Here is a 14,478-nt window from a genome sequence, read left to right on the forward strand (position 1 = left end):
GGAGATGGCAATTTTTAATAAAAAATAAATAAACTGGAAAAAAAAAGTATATAGGGCAGGAGTGACGACGGGTGCCCATTCCAGTGAACGGGAGGTAAAGACAGGAGGATCTCCTGAGTTTATTGCCAGCCCAGTGTACATAGTGAGTTCCAGGCTAGCCACCTCACCAGCCTCCTGACAACACCTCTTCTTGTTCTGGTTCTCTTAAGCTTGCGATGGGAGCTGGAAATTTGACTCAGTGGTTAAGAGCACTTCTTGCAGAGGACCCAGGTTTGATTCCCAGCACCCACATGGTGATTCACAACTGTCTATAACTCCAGCTCCAGGGGATCTAACACCATCTTCTGACCTTCATGGGCCTCAGACACACATGTGCACAGGCATACATTCAAACAGAGCACTCATACTCAAAAATAAAACTAAAAAATTTAATAATAAAAATTAATCTTTGGGGGAAGGAGAAATGGCTCAGTGGTTAAGAGCACTTTCTGTTATTGCAGAGGACCTGGGTTCAGTTCCCAGCACCCACATGGTTCACAATTAACTGTTCGTGGGTACCTGCATGGTGCACATACTTATATACAACAAAACGCTTTTACACATAAAATAAATCTTTAAGAAAATGAAATGTGGGGCTGGAGAGATGGTTCAGAAGTTAAGAGCATTGGCTGCTCTTCCAGAGGACCTGAGTTCAATTTCCAGCAACCTCATGGTAGCTCACAATCATCTGTAATGAGATCTGCTGCCCTCTTCTGGCCTGCAGACATACATGCCGGCAGAACACTGTCAACATAATAGTAAATCTTAAAAAAGAAAAGAAAAGAAAAAAATTGCTATGTAACTAAGGCTGGCTCCATGCTGAATGCTAGCATTACAGGTATGTGGCACCCATGGTTTCCTACATGCTAAGACTCTACCTGCTGAGACACACCCCCCAGTCCCCTCTCCCACCACCCTTTCTAGGCAGAGTCCCACTCTCTAGCACCAGCTAAGATGGAATTCACTATGTAGTCCAGGCTATCCTGGAATTTCCAGTCTTCCGGGCTCATCCTCCTCAGTGCCCCTGAGTGCTGGGATTATAGGTACTGAGACTTGTTTTGAGACAAAGGCCTTGTGACTTCTCTACAAGAAACAGGCCGACAGGGTCAGAGGAAAAAGGCCAGATGTGGGAGCCAAAAAAAGAGTGAAGCTGGAGGGAGTTTGTGGGTTCTTGATGTGTTTAAGATGCTTATAATACTCAAGGACTTGGAGATGGCTCAGCCGGTTGAAGGCCTTTGCCACCAGCCTGAGGACTTGGGTTCCACCCTGGGACCCACATGATGGGAAGAGAACCAAGGTGTCTCTGACTTCTACACACACCTGCATACACACAATAAGTAAAATATAAATATATATAAATATAAGTCCATATAATTTAAATATATTTAAATAATGGAGAGGTTGCTGAGGTCTGTAGATTAGGAGAGAGCTGGAGGTTATCCATTCCGTGTCCGTCTGTCCTCCCTTCTCCTTCCTCTAGCCTTTGGTCGGGAGACGGGGTCGTCACCCTGTCTTTCCAGCATTAAGTAAGTTGGGTTTCCTCCTCTGGGGCACCCTAGGCCAGATCTGGGGATGAAAACCAGCTGCAGGAGGCGCCGGGCTCGGGGCAAGTCCAGGCCCCTCCTCGGCGCCGGCAGACACTGCTTGGCTGGTGTGTGTGTGGAGGGGGAGCTCCTTGGCTCCCCTCCCCCTTCCGCAGTCCCGGCCCGGGGCCCCGGCACGTCCGGCGCGCCTGATGCTTTCCAGATGTGGGCCGTGTTCTCCTTCCAACCTGGCCCTGTGAGCCCACGAGGGAGGGGGCAGGGAGCCAGGGTCCCATATTCCCAGCTCCAAAAAGCCATCAACGCAGCTCAGGCCTGTCATCCCAGCTCCCTAGGGATGGCCGTGGCAGGAGGGTCGCCTGGGCCACAGAGTGAGTTCAAGGCCATTCTAGCGCTACTAAAGGAAACTGTCTCAAAATGAAAAAGCCAAAAGAGGGCTGTAGATGTAGCTCAGTGATAGAGCTCTTGCTTAGCACGAGTAAGACTTTGGATTCAGTCCCCAGTACTGGGCGGGCGGGAGCTATCAGAGACTAATATCTTTCCCCGACCAGTCTGGCTTCCCGGTACAGGAGATGAAAACCGAGTTGGGTTTGAGCTGTCTCCGACAGAGACACCTCTCCCGACTCCACCTCTTCCCAGGGTTCCAATATCCCTGCGAGCCAAAAAGGGGAGGAGCGTCAAGCCCCACCCTCTTCCCTACAGGCCACGCCCCGTCCAACACACCCCGCCCCGCTAAGCCCCGCTCTTGACCACACCCATAGCACTCCCCCCTCTACAGCCCCGCCCCGACGTGTGGTCCAGCCCTGAAGGCGCACTATGTATGAATTTCTTGTCCTTTGGCCGGCCTGGCTCGTTCTCTGAGTGTCTGTCTCCAAGTCCCAGTCTGTGTGTCTGTCTCCTGCCACCTCTCCCTGTACCTCCCGTCTGTCCTTCTGTCTCTCTTCTTACTTAGTTCCCTGTCTCTCTCTGCCCCTCTCACCTCTCTCTGAAGTTCTCTTCCTCTCCCTCTAATCCCGCACTTCTTTCACCTTCGTAGAAACCCACCTCCCCTCTCATGCTTCTCGGGTCCCCCAGATCTCCGGTTTCTATCTTCTGCAAAGCCGGCAGAGATGCCTTGTCTTCTCTGCTTCTGCTCGCGCTCCTCCAGTGACTTTGGCTCGAGGGCGCCCCCGTGTGGCCAACAGTGGAGCCTTGAGGGTGGCGAGGGTGAGCAACCAAGCAAGTGATGGCTGTGGTGTCCCACGCGACATCCAGAGGTGGTGCTACCCACGCCAGTGTGAGGGCACGTCTCAGACGTGGTGTGGGACTGTGTGACACAGTGAGATTAGTAATGACAAGGAGGGATTGAGTGGGACTGTCAGAGTGAGGTGTCATGTGACACTTTGAGATTATCGGTGAGACTGTGGGCCACTATGTGTGGTACTGGGTCTGAGAGGGAAACTTCTTGGAGACTGTCCGTGCTGTCGACTGTATATAAGGAAATCCACATTTGTTACAGGAGCAGAGTGAAGTCACCCAAGTGATGGGAACTTGGTGTGGTCAACTGTGCGAATGTAAAACGGTGTGTCTGCTACACTGATGATCACGTGACACCGAGAGGTTGGCCTGTGTTTGCGATTGCCTTTGCAAAAGTGTGTGTGGTTGGGGACTCAAAGGTGAGTGAGGAATAGAGAGACAGCGTGTGAGCTTGATAAGCGTTTGTAATACAGACTATGAGGCCCAGCAAAGACGTGTGTGTGTGTGTGTGTGTGTGTGTGTGTGTGGACTGTGTACCATGTGTATCAGGAAATTAACCAAGAGTAAACATGGACACACAAAGGCACCCACGGAAAGGAAACTATGTGGTCCTGTGCCGCACTAAGCAATGGAGCACTTGGCAGACTTTCTGAAGGAATTATTATATGTCACCGTGTGAGATGCTGAGAAAGTGTGAATGGGACCTTCAAGAGAAGCTAAAACTGCACTTGTGGCTGACAACACATACGCTTGACACTCTAAGATAGGGTACCTGACTGCAGTGGCAAGCTGTCATTGGCGATGGCGTGCTATGCTGAGACGTCATGAGTGACAGCGGCAGGTGGCATGTCGAAACCTTTGGCATTGCGCGTTGGGTCGAGCACTGTAGCACTATCCAGTGGCCCAGCAAGGTAGTGAGCATCCCTGTGTGGGTGACTTGATTCTGTGTGCCGCTGAGTGAGTCACTGTGATGGGGGGATGCTGAGGCGACTTTTTTTGCTTTGTGAAGGAGTGAGAGGCTGCATGGGACACCCAGGAGAGGTTTATGTGCACACACACCTAAAGGGTCCATATTTTCCTGCCAGTGTGAAAGAGGGACTCCAGAAAAAGACACGTGGGAAACAAGAGTGACTGAAAAACAGGGAGAGGGAGAAAAGGAGAAGATGCATAGCAAGGAGAGGACCCAGAGAAACAGACCTAGGGCGTGGAGACAGGTGGTGCCTAGGAGAAGGAGGCGGTCCTGAGGGGCTGCACCCCAGGGGAGAGGGCGGGACCGAGAAGGGGACCAGCCGCTGCCTCGCTCAGCCTCTGTCGCCCGCCAGTCATCCCAAACCTGAGCTGCAACAGGTAGGAGGCTCCTGTCCGGGTCCAGTAGCTGCTTGGTGGCTGCCATCTGTCCGTCCGCGATTGAATGAGTGAATGGGTGAAGGAAGGAATCAATGACTTTATAGTTCTGTGTGTCCCCATCATCCTCTCTGTCCTACTTATCTCTCACCGCCTCTTTTCCTTTCCTTGTTCCATTTCCCTTCTAACCCTACCGTGTCCTCCTCTGTCCGGGTCCCTTCTCTCCTGTCTCCCTGTCTCCTCTGTTCCTCTGTTCCCGTTTCACCTGTATCTCTTTCTTCCCTATACCCTCCTTTCCCCCTCCTCTCCCTATCGTCTTCCTTCATCATCTCTCCCCCAATATCTCTGTCTCCATCTTCAGTCTATTTTTCTTCTCCATGCCTGTCTCTCTTGTCACTCTGCCCCCTCCCCCGGCTTTTCCTCTTCTCCCCCTCTCTATCCTCAACACCCCTTTGCAGAGCTGGCTGGGTTGACTTGCCCCAACCCTCTCCCCTGCCTGCTAATGAGCAGAGGAGCCTTTGAGATAGCCAAGGCTGGGGTGGGGGTGGGTCCCTGAGGGTGGCAAAGGGGGGCAGCTGCTGCTGAGGCCCTAATGAGGCCCCCTCTGCGCCCCTCCCGCCGAGATCTTAATTCTCAGTTCTCCCTGGATTCGCTGCTAATTGGCCTGGGGAGCTACCCCCCTTCCTGGCTCAAGCTCTATCCCCAGGGGGTGAGGGCACCTGGATCAGTAGATTCTGATCAAGCACCTGTGGCCCTGTCCTTCTGGCCCTGCCTTCTCCACCTGCCTCTCAGCCTCCCATCTGTGTCTCCCTCCTTCCTTCCCTGGCCCCTCTGCTCTTCCTTCAGCGGCCTCTTGGTGGGTATCCCCACCCGGGTACCCCTCCATCTTCCTGTCCTCCTCTTGAGTCGTCACCCTTTCCTCTGTCTCTGGGACCCCATTTGCTCGTAATCCCAACCACTTCTCTTGTTACTGAGTCGCGCCACTGCTTCTCACTACTCCCAGGGGGATCCAGACGTGTTCCAGGCCCCAGGCCCCACTCCTGCCAGGCATTTAACCCCTTTTCTGCCGCAGCCATGTCCAACAACATGGCTAAAATCGCTGAAGCTCGCAAGACTGTGGAGCAGCTGAAGCTGGAAGTGAACATCGATCGCATGAAGGTGCGCAGACCCGTGGGGGGAATCGCTTTGGGGGGGAGGGGGTCTGCGCCAGGCTCTGTTGGGGGAGGAGTCTGGGAAATGAGGGGGAATGGGAGGGTGGGGCTCGACCTGGGGGCGTGGTCAGAAAGGCGTGGTCAAAATACGGGGCGGGGATTTGGGCGAACGCCCGGGACCAAGGCATTAGGGCGGGTCAACTGCATCTCTACACCTCGCCTGCAGGTGTCGCAGGCAGCGGCTGAGCTTTTGGCTTTCTGCGAGACGCACGCTAAGGATGATCCACTGGTGACTCCTGTTCCCGCCGCCGAGAATCCCTTCCGTGACAAGCGACTCTTTTGCATCCTGCTCTGAGCCCTCAAGACAGCTTTATCCTCCCCCGCCGAAGTATGAATCCAATAAACTTGATGACTTGGTGGTGCCTGCACTTTAGGGGAAGAGGCACGGGCAGAGCATAGGGGCCACCTTTGGGGGAGCCTGAGTCCGTCCCTTCTCTATTTTTCTGAGCGTGTGTGGAGTGTGAGCTGTGTGGATGAGAAGCACTGCAACCCCACAAGAAATGAGTACTCAGCCCTGCTCCTTTTTTCATTTCCCATCAGTTTGAGAATAGCTGAAGGAACTGAGTCAAGGGCGGTCCTCTTCTTAGTAACAAAGCTGAGAGGTCAAGACTGAGGCGAGAACTTCAAGCTCCCTGTACCCTAGCTGCCTCATCTCCCGCACTCCCTCCTAGCAGGGACTTAGGGACCTCCGCTCGGCCCCTGAAAAATCCGTCCAGGTTTCACATCTTGTTGCGCCTACCGTTGGCTTACTTAAAAAAAAAATGTTTTAATTATGCATATTTGTGTCTGTGTGTGGGTATGTGCACATGAGTGTGAGTGTCTAGAGAGGCCAGAGTAGAGGGTGTCAGATCCCCTGAAGCTGTAGTTAGAGGAATTGTGAGCTGTACTATGTGGGTGCTGGGAATCAAACCCTGATCCTTTGGAAAAGCAGTATTTGCTCTTAAGCACCGAACAAACTTTCTTACTCCCCCCCCCCTTTTTTTTGACAGGATCTCATTTCATAGACCTGGCTGTTCTGAAACTTGCTTTTTAATCCAGACAGAACTCGAATTTAAAGAGATCTGTCTGTCTCTGCCTCCTGAGTGCTGGGATTAAAGGAGTGCACCAACATGCCCAGCCTCCCCAACTTTTAGGTACTCAGGATTTGAACCCAGGGCAAACAAGTTATTTACGACCGAGTCATGCCATAGAGACTCACTGGGGGATTCTAGGCAAAAGCTTCCTGTTAAGTGATTTCACCAGTCCTCATTTTACTCTTTCTTTTTTTTTTTCTTTTTTCAAATTTTGATTTTTTTTTTCTTGAGACAGGGTTTCTTTGTGTAGCCCTGGCTGTCCTGGAACTTGCTCTGTAGACTAGACTGGCCTGGAACTCAGGGATCCACTTGCTTCTGCCTTCTGAGTGTTGGGATTAAAGGCGTGCGCCACCACACACTGGCTCTCCTCTTAACTTCTTATTTAGAGATGGGTTTCACTGAGCAGCTGATGCTGCAGGCCTCTCTCTCTCATCTTCTCCTGTCTTCAAGCACCGACCTTCTTAATCCATCCACTTGCCCACCCATTCACTTTTCCAAAGAGCCTCTGGATACATGTTCTGTGAATAATCCTGTCTTGGGCAAAACTGGGGTTGTGGAAGGAACATCTGGGCTGGGGTGCAGGGTTGATAAAATTTGGGAACCTGGATAAGAGTCATGTGGTTAGATAACAGAAGGAGCAAATGAACTCCCCTCTGTATCCCCCTGCTGTTATCCTAATTTGGGGTCCTGTGTGCCCCAGCTCAGCTATTTTTTTTTAACTGTGAGGACAGAGGACCCCTGCTGTACTTCCCAGGCACTCTCTGGAGCAGTGTGTATGTGGCTTGCCCTTGTGGTTGGAGGCTATTTTTGGCCTGGATGATGGTTAAATATGTTGATTTGGTTGCAACACAGAAATGATATTTCTCATCAAAGCACTTTTTTTTACGGCTTCCCTGAGGGTAATTTTTTGTTTTGTTTTGTTTTTCAAGACAGGGTTTCTCTGTGTAGCTTTGGAGCCTGTCCTGGAACTCACACTGCAGACTAGGCTGGCCTCAAACTCACAGAGATCCACCTGCTTCTGCCTCCTGAGTCTTGGGATCAAAGGCGTGCACCACCACTGCCAGGTTCTTTTTATTAAAAAAAAAAAAAAACACAAAAAACAAAAACAAAACAAAAAAAAAACATGGGGTTTTGCTATGCAGTCCAGACTATCTTCAGACTCACTATCTTCTTGCCTCGACCCTTCGAATGTTAGGATTACTGGTGTGTCGACATGCCTGGCCTTCCCTGGACTTTATAAGGCTTCAAGCTGGACAAAGCTCCCACGGTGTCTTGGTGAGCCCTTGACGTGTGGCTCTTTCTTGGGAGGCACCCACAAACAAATATCTGTTTTATCAGTGACAGACAAAAGAAATGATTGCACCTGGATCTAGCTTGGGGAGTCAATTAGTTTATCGAGGTCACTTACAGGAACGTTAGTGACTCAAAGCCGGCCACATCACCAAAAATCCACCATGGCGTGGGTGATGACTCAGGACAGCTGCGTCTCTGGAGCTCCATCCCCATGTGTGGTCAGTTCCACGAAGGGGCTCCTTCCCCAGCAACTGTTCACTTCTGTTCCCCACAGAGGGGCCTTGGGAATTTAAGGAGTTTCCTGTGTCTTAGGATGGTCTCTCCTTCTCTGGAGAATGACTGGCTGGGGGAATAGTTACCGAACAGTAGGCTAAGGAGTCTGAGTTGTCATTCCCCTTGGGGGCTGCTTAAGGACTTCCAGTGGAAAGAAAAAGGAAACGTTGCCATTGAAACCTGCGAGGGGCTGGGCAGTGGGGGTGCAAGTCTTTAATCCCAGCACTTGGGAGGCAGAGGCAGGAGGATCTCTGAGTTCAATGCCAGCCTGGTCTACAGAGCGAGTTCCAGGACAGGCTCCAAAGCTGCAGAGAAACAGAGAAACCCTGTCTCAAAACAAACAAACAAAACAAAATAACCAAACAAAACAAAAGAAGAACAACAACAAGAGGAAGAACAAACTAGTTAAGGGACTAGGACAATGGCTCAGGTAGTGAAGTGTTTGTTTAATCCCTAGCGTCCACGGAAAAGAGCTGGAAATGAGGCCAAGCGGTGGTGGCGGTGCACGCCTTTAACCCCAGCACTTGGGAGGCCCTGTGAGTTCCAGAAAAGCCTGGTCTACAAGAGCTAGTTCCAGGACAGCTAGAACTATTACACAGGAAACCCTGTCTCAAAAAAACAAAACCAAAACAACAACAACAAAAAAAAAAGAGAGCTGGGAATGGGGGGTTGGAGAGATGGCTCAGAGGACCTGGGTTCAATACCCAGCAACCACATGGTGGCTCACAACCACCTTTAATGAGATCTGGTGCCCTCTTCTGGCATGCAGGCATACATGCAGGCAGAACAATGCATACATAATAAATCAATCAATCAATCAATCAATCAATCTTTATTTTAAAAAAGTCTGGGAATGGTGGAACACAGTTGTAAGCCCAGACAGAGACACAGGTTGCTGAGACTCACTGGCCATGCAGTCTAGCTAAACTGGCAAGCCCTAGGTCCTAAGGAGAGACCCTGTCACAAAAAGGGGGGGGGGGGAGACTGTGGCAGTGCATGCCTTTGTCCTAGCACTAGTGAGGCAGAGGCAGGCGGATTTCTGTTAGTTCCAGGACAGCCAGGGCTACACAGAAAAGCCCTATGTCAAAACAAAACAAAAGGAAAAAAAAAGGGAAATGGCTTTTTAAGAACAATATCTGAGGTTGTTTTCTGGCCTCTACATGCACACATACATGTGTATATGTACACCTGCACTTGAAATTTACTATGCACACAAGGACATGCTTGCACACCTTTGCACGCAAGTATGCATGCATGCACACATGAGCAAGCATGCACCTATGCACACATGAACATATACACATGTGTATGTGCATATGCACATGCGCATGCACGTGCGCGCACACACACACAAACATACATACACACGCACGCACACACACACACACACACACACACATAAAAACCAGGGGGAAAAGGCTTTACTTATTTAGTTCAAAACCACTTTCCTCAGACTCCCTTAGACTCCACCCCATTCCAGAATCAGGCATTTTTTGCTGATGGACTCTCAGTCTCCTAACATGGCTCACTGGGGTTTCCTTCCCAGGAAGTCTTGGGGGAGTCTGGCAAATGCATCAGATTAGGGTCCCCTGGGCCCCAACTCTGAACTTCCTGTAGAATGGAGGCAGAAGCAGCTGTAATTACATCTCGCTCCTGCTCCCACCTCTCAGTCCACTCCAGCCTGTTTGCATCATGTCTGTGGGAGCCACAAGGGAAAAGGGGGACAGAGAGAGAGAGAGAGAGAGAGAGAGAGAGAGAGAGAGAGAGAGCCAAGGATGAACTGGGGGTGGGGAAGGATACAGGGCCCAGACTACAAGGCTTCTGGATCACCAGAAACCCAGCCCTTCGCAGCTTAGAACCTGAAGGAATCTGAGCCCAAATTTTATTTGTTTCTTTCTTTTTACATTTTAATTTATACGTATGAGAGTATATATGGAGGTCACAGGACAGCTTGTGAGAGTTGGTTCTCTCCTTCCACCATGTGGGTCCAGAGGAATGAAACTCAAGCCATTAATTAGGCTTGGTGGCAGGCGCCTTCCCCTGAAGAGCCATCTCACTAGCCCTCCCATTTTTTCCTCCCTCCCTCTGTCCCTCCGTCCCTCCGTCCCTCCCTCCCTCCCTCCCTCCCTCCCTCCCTCCCTCCCTCCCTTCCATCTTCTTTCCACAAGGTCTTACTTTGCAGTGTAGCCCTGACTGATATGGAGCACGCTCTGCAGTCCAAGCTGACAGAGAACTCATGGATCCTTTTGCTTCTGCCTCCCGAATGCTGGGATTACAGGTGGGGGGAAGAAATCTTGCCCCACCCCAGGTAGGATCTAGCATTGTAAGTCTTGGCTGGCCTCAAAGCCCTCAGCAATCCTCCTGCTGCCTCAGCTTCTCTGATGCTACGATTACAGATAAACACATTATACCTCATCTTTTTTCCTTTTCCTTTTGGTTTTCCAAGACACAGTTTCTCTGTGTAGCACTGACTGTCCTAGAACTCATTCTGTAGACCAGGCTGGCCTCGAACTCACAGAGATCCGCCTGCCTCTGCCTCCAGAGTGCTGGGATTAAAGGTGTGCACCACCACTGCCCAGGTTCTTTCTTTCTTTCTTTTCCTTTCTTTCTTTCTTTCTTTCTTTCTTTCTTTCTTTCTTTCTTTCTTTCTTTCTTTCAACAGTTTCTCAGTCTGTAGCCCAAGTTGGCCTTGAACTCAGAGCAATCCTTCTGCCTCCTCAGCCTCACAAATGCTTTTTTTTTCTTTCTTTCTTTTCTTCTTTTTTTCTTTCTTTCTTTCTTTCTTTCCTTTTCTTTCCTTTCCTTTCCTTTTTTTTTTTTTTCTTTCAAGACAGGGTTTCTCTGTAGCTTTGGAATCTGTCCTGGAACTAGCTCTTGTAGACCAGGCTGGTATCGAACTCACAGAGATCTGCCTCCTCTGCCTCCTGAGTGCTGGGATTAAAGTCGTACACCACCACTGCCCAGCCCAAATGCTGGGATTAGAGTTGTAGACTCCACCAGGCTCTCACATTCCAGGGTCTTCCAGTCCTGTGAGGAAGGAAGCCTAGACTATTGGTTCTTACTTAACCTGTAGGTCTCTACCCTTTGGGACTATCGGAAAACACAGATATTTACGTCACAATTCATAACAGTAGCTAAATTATAGCAACGAAAACAATTTTTTTGTTTTGTTTTGTTTTTGAGACAGGGTTTCTCTGTGTAACTTTGGAGCCTCTCCTGGAACTTGCTCTGTAGATCAGGCTGGCCTCGAACTCACAGAGATCCTCCTGTCTCTGCCTCCCAAGTGCTGGGATTAAAAGTGTTGCACCACCTGGCCCTAAATCAGGCTGAGTCAGGCAGACACAGCCCGGAAGGGTCTAGCAGCTTCGTGAAGTGGGGCTAGGGCAAAGCCAGGCAAGCCAGGCCTAACAGCAGCCACAGGCAGTTGGTGACGCGTATATGGGGATGCCTTCCTATTCCTTCACTCCCAGGTCTCCTGAGCCAGTCCAGCAGGGCTCACACACAGGGAGAATAAAGAGCAGGAAACTAATGAGAAAGGACAAGGAGAGCCCAAGGATGGGAGGCTGGGAGGGACAGATAGGAAGCAAGCACTTCCTCGGGCATGTACCACCACACACCTCTTGACTTGGGTCTGACCCCAGCTAGATCCTGGTCCCCAAAGCTGACCTCACAAAGCTGGTGGCAGGAAGGAGCAGGGGTGACCAGAGGCAATACCATCAGGAGTTCTATAGCTAATAAAATAATTAATCCAGCGCTTCTGGCGCTGGTAACTCTAGGACCAGCCTTGTCTCCCTGCCCCCACTTCAGGTTTCTGGATCTTCCCAGTTTCTATCACCCTTCCCCCAAGTCTCCTGGCTTCCCTTCTGCTGGCCAGCCCCCACAGCTTTCTCAACAGCCTCACCAAGGCCAACAACATGCAGCAAGGAAGTTCAAACCACACAGATTCCAGTCTGGAAAGGCCCTATATCCTAATAGTCTACACTAGTGGTGCTCAGCATTCCTAACGCTGCGGCTCCTGTCTCTGCCTCCCAAGTGCTGGGATTAAAAGTGTGCACCATCTGGCACGAGGATAATTTTATGGTTGGAGGTCACTACAACATGAGGAACTAGCTTCCAGGGTCTGCACCAGGAAGAAAGGGATGGGGGCTGAGGAGGCAGGACAGGTGGGCCTAGGGCAAATGGGGTCTGCAGCATGAACAATAACTCAGCCAGGCTCTACACACCATGTGGCAGTGCACACCCTTATTGCGTCTTCTGAACCCCTCTATGTCTCTCCGACCTTAGTGCACAGTGATTTTGAGGTTTGTCAAGTCATTGATAGTGTCAGCAGCTACCTGAGAGGAAGGCAGGATAAAGAGCCTTATTTTACATAATACCCCACGGCTGGGGCATTTGTTGAAAATCAGGGGAAGCCTTTTCCTAAGATCACACAGTGAGTGGTGAGCGGTGGGGCACCTGCCACCAAGCCCAGGGACCTGAGTTCAATTCCAAGGACTCACATGGTGTAATGAAAGAACCACCCCCACAAGCTGTCCTCTGACTTCAGCATGCCAAAGCATACATAAGCTCAATAAACACGATATAAAAATTAACCTTTAATCTCGGCACTTGGGAGACAAGTGGATCTCTGTGAGTTCGAGGCCAGCCTGGTTTGCAAAGGGAGTGCCACAACAGCCAAGGTTGCACAGAGAAACCCTGTCTCGAAAAACCAAACTAAATAAAGAAAAAGAAACAACAACAGACATTGTGAGCTATGACATGTTGATACATGTCTGCAAATATATCTATGAACTGGCAGTATATACACCCTCACACATACCTCTCCATGCACAATACACAGCAGCAAAACTATATCCACAGAGAGCTGGGGCGATGGCTCATCGGATAAGAACACTTGTACTTGCAGAGTACCTGGGTTTGATTCCCAGCACCCACATGGAACTCCACTTCCAGGGGATCCAACATCTGCTTCTGACCTCATTGGGCACCGGACGAGCACACAGTGCACAGACATACATGTGAGCAAACAGTCATACACAGAAGATGAATAAATCTATTTGGGGGGATGAATTATATCTCTGTATACCTGTCCATACCTATGTACCATCTGGCCACATCTCTGCACACCCTACCTGTGAGCCCTACGTCCTTGCTCTACATCCGCCTCACAAGTAGGCAGCTACGAACCTGGCCAATGAAGAGCTAGAGAAAACATCCATAGAAGCTGTACGGTGTACACACACACACACACACACACACACACACACACACACACACCACTGCACTCACCTTAACTTACAGTCTCATGTGCCAAGTTCCCAGCTCCCATCCTCCTCTCTCTTTGATCCCCATTTCCCTCACCTCTGGGGACTGTGTCTCTGAGTCAGTCACCATTCTCTGTGCTGTCTGTCCTGTCCTTCCTCTTCTGAGAGCCCTGGGGTCCCTTGGGGAGGTTGAGTCCTCTTGCCTGTGGTGGGCAGAAAGCGATCTGCTGAGTCATGCTCCCAGGGTAGCTCCCTACACCATGCTCTGTTCTTAGAAGCCATGTGAGGGTGCAGATGGCCCACCCCTCACACAAAGACATCTGGTACATAGAGCCATGGGTAACCTTGGCATAGATTCCAGGGCCCCTTTGTCCCTTCATCAGGAGAGAGCTATGGTTGCTGTTACCCTACCTGCTTCTGTTTATTCTCTGACCTTGTGAGACAGAGTCCTGTGTAGCCCAAGCTGGCCTGGGGTGCTCTGGGTTGTAGCTAAGGATGACCTTGAACTTTTCTGATCCTCTTTCCCACACCTCCAGAGGGCAGGATCACAGGTACACAGTCCCACGCCCTGAGAGATCTACTTCTGACCCAGGAGCAGGGCAGCGGCACCTAGAGCAGAGGCTGGCATCCACTGGGTATGGCTCCTCGAAGTGTAAGAGGGGAAATCATGGCCTAGGCGGGTGCAGGGGCTTGACTGAGGTCCCTGGGCATAGCAGCCAGGGGACTTCCCGAATGCTGATGGTGATGGGGACAGGAAATCGGCACGAGAGAGCTCCGGGAAATGGAGGTCCCACCTCCTGCTAGGAACTCCCCTGATGCCAAGACAGGACGCCGAGCCTGCCAGGCATCATCCTTCATTAATATGATATGACTTCCTGAGTTCCCTCTGCTCTTCCTGGGAACCAGAGACTATGACAGGGACCACATGGCCCTCAGGCCTGCCTCCCTGCTTCGGGCTCTCCACCCCCCAGAGCAGAGCTGGGTGGTCCTTAGGGATCCCCAGAGCGCCTGGGACTGGGGATCCATCCTGTCGGAAACTAGGGATACCAGCTGGGTGGCAGCTGGCCAGGGGTGATAGGAAGATGTGGTCATGGGGGTGGGACGCAGAGGGCAAGGCAGAAGCCGCCTGAAGTCTAGCCTTGGTGTCAGGAACACTCCTGCCCCTGAACATGAAACAGTTCTGAGCAGGCTTTTTCCCTGCTAC

At 50.9% G+C, this 14,478-nt stretch overlaps 1 protein-coding gene across 1 annotated transcript; it reads left to right on the forward strand.

The window, feature by feature from the left end:
• Positions 1-5,234: 5,234 nt before the first annotated feature.
• Gng8 (G protein subunit gamma 8) lies at positions 5,235-5,666 on the forward strand. The gene is made up of 2 exons (XM_038340822.1): positions 5,235-5,318; positions 5,538-5,666. The coding sequence occupies exons 1-2, from the start codon at positions 5,235-5,237 to the stop codon at positions 5,664-5,666; spliced, it is 213 nt and encodes a 70-aa protein (XP_038196750.1).
• Positions 5,667-14,478: the final 8,812 nt, after the last annotated feature.

This window comes from Arvicola amphibius, chromosome 8, assembly GCF_903992535.2.
Source record: "Arvicola amphibius chromosome 8, mArvAmp1.2, whole genome shotgun sequence".
Classification (NCBI taxonomy): Eukaryota; Metazoa; Chordata; class Mammalia; order Rodentia; family Cricetidae; genus Arvicola; species Arvicola amphibius.